This window comes from Pygoscelis adeliae, unplaced genomic scaffold (genome assembly GCF_000699105.1).
Source record: "Pygoscelis adeliae isolate BGI_AS28 unplaced genomic scaffold, ASM69910v1 Scaffold347, whole genome shotgun sequence".
Lineage (NCBI taxonomy): Eukaryota > Metazoa > Chordata > Aves > Sphenisciformes > Spheniscidae > Pygoscelis > Pygoscelis adeliae.
This window is the reverse complement of record NW_008825158.1, coordinates 650552-655234: the sequence shown is the minus strand read 5'-3', so window position 1 is coordinate 655234 and position 4683 is coordinate 650552. Positions and strand designations below refer to the sequence as shown.

General features: G+C 63.4%; 1 protein-coding gene across 1 annotated transcript in view; it reads left to right on the top strand.

Annotated features, from left to right (window-relative positions):
• The window catches only part of ABR (active BCR-related), a 37300-nt gene that overhangs the window by 31876 nt on the left and 741 nt on the right, over positions 1 to 4683 (top strand). Inside the window, exons 19-23 of the mRNA XM_009328662.1 lie at positions 1310 to 1369; positions 1504 to 1613; positions 1896 to 2035; positions 2533 to 2667; positions 2971 to 3076. Of these exons, the coding sequence (XP_009326937.1) occupies positions 1310 to 1369; positions 1504 to 1613; positions 1896 to 2035; positions 2533 to 2667; positions 2971 to 3076 (551 nt within the window). The remainder of the gene's footprint in view (positions 1 to 1309; positions 1370 to 1503; positions 1614 to 1895; positions 2036 to 2532; positions 2668 to 2970; positions 3077 to 4683) is intronic.

Sequence of the window (4683 nt, the reverse complement as noted above, 5' to 3'; positions counted from 1 at the left end):
AGGCCCCCACGGGAGCCCAGGGTTGCCGCAGCCTTCCTCCTCCTCCTCCTCCTCTTCCCGCTCCCCCCACCGCTGTTCCCAGCAGCCACAGGCCTGGCAGGGCTGGGGCAGGGGCACTGGGGAGGGCTCCATGTCAGGAGCCCTTCCTGGGCTGTGCTGGAGACCGCAGCGTTTCCTGTGGCACCGTGGCCGCTGAGGAGCTGCTCAGGCTCACCGTGGCATGGGGTTGGGCCTGGGGTGATGCCGTGGTGCTGGGTCTGTGCCGAGAGCCAGGGCAGCTTGAGCCTGTCCTCGGGAGCATGAGGTCTTGGTGTGCAAGAGGGTGCGATGGACCCCCAGGGTCCATCGAGGGACCCCCAGGGATGCGAGGGACCCCCAGGGTCCCCCCCATCATGATGTGCGGTGGTTTCATGGGCAGCCAGAAGCTGGGGCAGGGGAACAGCAGCTCCATGGCCAGAGCAGCAGCTCTGGACATTTTTGCGCTCACCCGGAGCATCTCCCGAGCCAGCAGCTGTAGGAAACCCCCGTGTCCTTGAGGAGTGACCCTGCACGCTCGGCGTGAGCCTCGCCTGGCAACTGCTGCGCTCGCGGCCCTGGGAGCCCCCGCCAGCCCCTGCCAGCTCCCGCATCCTATCCTCTTCCCCAAGGGGACATTAGTGCTGGGCTCTGCCCTGCTGCCTGCCCCGTGCATTACAGGGATCGATGGGGCAGGATCGATACCACAAGCTGAGGACTGAAAAGCCCCGAAAGGCAACTGCGCCCGCCTGTGCCCAGCCCTGGGGCCCAGTTCCCGCCATGGCATGTGCCGGGGCCTTGGGAACACCAGCACCTCGCCACAGCGGCTGGGCGCCGGGGCAGCGTCACTGAGTCCCCCACTAGCCCCAAAGCCAGAAATAGCGGAGCCCGTCATTCCCAGGGGTTATAAATAGCCTTGGCTATGGGGAGACGTTGTTTTTCTGCACAGAAAATGCTGCCCTAGTTCTGTTTCATCAATCTGCCGCCAGAAATAGTCCCGATTTCTTGGAAATTTCTTGCTGCTTGGGTGTGGGTTAAAGCGCTGCCTCGCGGGGGCTTGGAGGGGACCAGGTAGGGAGGCTGAGCCCACCCGGCTTCAGGGCATGGCCAGAGGGACCCCAGACCTTCTCCTTTCCATCCTCCTGCCGTGGGCGGCATGCTGCCAGGGAAGAGCATGTCCCGTGCCTGACACCATCTGTGGTTTGGGGGTTTCAGGGGCCACCAGGCTGCGGTGGCAGTGGGGCTGGCAAGGGGCTGTGTCCCCGCGGAGCTCACACACCATCTCTCCCTGCAGCTGGACCCGCAGGCTGTGCAGACGAAGAACTGGCACATGGACGTGATTGAGATGAATGGGGTAAGCGGGGCCGTGGGGACACACAGCTCCTCACTTTGATGGCAGTCCCTTCCCCGGGGCTGTGCCGTGCCCTCGTGTGACACGGAGGTGACGGGCCAGGGCTGGGCTGCTGGGACTCACCCCGTCTCCCACAGATCAAGGTGGAGTTCTCCATGAAGTTCACGAGCAGAGACATGAGCCTGAAGAGGACCCCGTCCAAAAAGCAGACTGGTGTTTTCGGGGTCAAAATCAGTGTCGTGACAAAGTATGTGCAGGGCTGGGGGGGCTGATCTGCTCCGGTCCCTGTGGGCTTGGGGTTGGGGGACTCGGGGGACCTGCTCCGTCCTTGCAGCATGTCCCCTTGCTCCCACCAACACCGGGAGAGCTCAGCTTTTGGTCTTTGCTGGGGACTTGCCTGTTCCTTCGCCAGCCCCATCCCTCCCACCCAGCATGCCCATCCTGCCCCTGGCCCAGGGTTTGCAGGGCTGGGCTGGCCACGGCGGGGTCCCTCAGGAATCTCTGCTCACGCCTCTGCTTTCCGAGCCAGGCGCGAGCGCTCCAAGGTGCCTTACATCGTGCGCCAGTGCATCGAGGAGGTGGAGAAAAGGGGCATCGAAGAGGTCGGCATCTACAGGATCTCTGGCGTCGCCACTGACATCCAGGCGTTGAAGGCTGTCTTCGATGCAAGTGAGTGTCGTGGGGGATGGCCGCCCTTCATGTCATGTTCCCTTGGGAGGGTTCACAGGAACCCCCGGTCCCCCTACCCTGCAAGCCCAGGGTCTGGTTATTGCACTGCACATGTGCAAAATGTGCCGGTGTGCCCAGGAAGGGTCTGGGGGTGAGGAGGAGGGTGTAGCTGGGAAAGCAAACACCCAGCGATCCCAGTCTTGTTTGTGCCTTCGTGCCTCTGAGCTGCTGCCGCGCCTGGCCAGCTTCTGGGAGACACTGACTCAGGGTGACGTTGCAAATGGATTTGTAAATTGTTCCGCGTCCCGTTGCCCAGCCAGGCGGGAACTGCTCAGCTCTTCCCAGGCCCAGCCTAGCTAAATGGGGCCGTGGATCCAGTGATGCTGTCCCTGCCCTCTGGCTGGCAGCCTGCCTGGATAGCTGGGGTGACACGGGGGGTTGAGATCCAGAGGGGAAGGAGGTGCAGGAGGTGTCACATGTGGGTGCTCTCTGGACAGATAACAAGGACATCTTGGTCATGCTGAGTGACATGGACATCAACGCCATCGCCGGCACGCTGAAGCTGTACTTCCGCGAGCTGCCCGAGCCCCTCCTCACTGACAGACTCTACCCCGCCTTCATGGAGGGGATCGGTAAGGGCTCGGGGATGGGGAAGGGGTCGGTGTCCAAGCATGGCTGTTTGGCATTGCCTGCTCCAGGATGGGAGAATCCCAAGGGTCCTTCCCAGCTCAGCCCACTCGGTCCTGGTTGTCCTTGCAGGCTCCAGGTCAGCCTGGGGCTCGTGGTGCTGCTTCCCGGGGTGCAGGCAGAGCCCTGCGGGGCAGGGCTGGCCACTCGTGCACCAGCTGCAGGGAGGTGTCCGGCCACAGTGGGTCCCGCTCCTGCACAAGATGTCACCAGCCCCTGTCCTGAGCCCTCTCCCTCCTTGTCTCCAGCCCTCTCGGATCCTGCTGCCAAGGAGAACTGCATGATGCACCTTCTCCGCTCGCTGCCTGACCCCAACCTCATCACCTTCCTCTTCCTGCTAGAGCACTTGAAAAGGTAACGGCTCAGCTTGGCCCACTGAGCAGGGCAAGCAGCAGCTCCTGGAGGGCTGCCTGGCACAGGCGGGAGGTGCAGGATGGGTCTGTGTTGTCGCTTTGCGTGGGGATGGGACGTGAGCAGAGTTAGAGCTGCTGTATGCTTCCCGTGGTGCCTGCGCGGCCACGGGCTGATCCTGAACTGGAGGCAAATGGTGCCATGCTGGTGCAGACCGAGGCTGCGGGCGGCAGCCGGGGCCAGCAATGGCGGCACCGGGGTGGGCAGGCGGCAGAGTGCCCCTTTCCTCTTCCAGCCCCTCCGAGAGGGTGCAGCCCCAGCTGTGTCCCACCTGCCCCATCTCCTCTGGCTCCGGCGTGTTCGCTGTAGCCTGTTCGGGCTGGGACCCAGCACGCTGTGGGTCCCTTTGGCTGGTGTTGGGGTTAGCTTCCAAACGCTCCCCTCTGTGGGACCTGGAGGATGTTGGAGGGATCCTGGAGCCATTCTGCCCCACAGAGCAGCCCCTGGCACCCCAGGGCCGCTGGCCACGGTGCCAGCAGGGACTGCACGGCACGAGGCCACTCAGGCGGGTCAGCTCTGCAGGGAGCACATGTCCTCTGGCAAGATGTGGCTCTTGGCTGCTGCAGCCAGTGTGCAGCTGGTTGGACGAGCTCTCCACGGGGAGCAGCTGGCCTCGGCGCAGGATGGGGAATCAATTAGGAGCTGTGCAGTGTCCCCCTTAGCGGGAAAACTGAGTGCTGCATCCCTTCCCACCAGCCCAGCAGTAGCCCCTGCAAAACAAGGTGCAATAATCCCTGTAACTTGTCTGCAGTGGGTGGCCAAGACCCAGAGACGGTCAGCTCTGCGGACATGTCCCAAAGCTGCAGGTGACACCCCGTGTTGCTCATCCTGGGGCGAGTGCAGCAAGGTGTGGTTTGCCAGGCTTTATCTTGGCCCAGATGAAGCCCACCCAAACCTGGGGATGGGCAGTTCTGGGGCTCACTGGGGCCCCAAAACCCATGGAGGGCACGGGGCTGTGGGCAGGGCAGCGCTGCAGCATGCAGAGCCTGGCCAGAGCTGGCCACGAGTTTGGGACCGGGGCTCATGGCTCATGTTACTTGCATCATGAAGCATTTTTTTTTTTCTTTGGTTTGGCTAAAACCAAACAGAAAAAGTGATTGATGCTGGGGGGCGGAGAAGGAAAAATCCATTTCCATCCTGAGAACCGGGCACAGCCAGTTCCCACATCTGCTCCCCTGGCCGGGGCTCAACTGTGCAGCCTGTACCGGGGAGCACAGCTGCCTCCTAACATGGCAGTGTTGTGGCCCTGGTTCCCTTGGTGCAGGCTGGCTGGGGTCCTGTGGGGTCAGAGGGGTAGGGAACCTTGGGGGGAGTGGGTGCAGGGGGGCGCAGGCTGGTGCGGAGCTCCCCGTACCCTGCTGGGGCTCGGGAAGGGTGGAGGCTCTGCAGCACATAAGCAAGCAAGGGCTTGGTCGCTGCCACATCCCACCCAGGGCTCCCGGCCAGGCCCAGCAGCTCCGGCGGAGGCCGTGAAGGGGGCAGAGCTCCCTGCCCTGCACCTGGGTTTGCTGGGGGCTGTGAAGGGCAATGGGACGCCGGAGGTCGCGCGC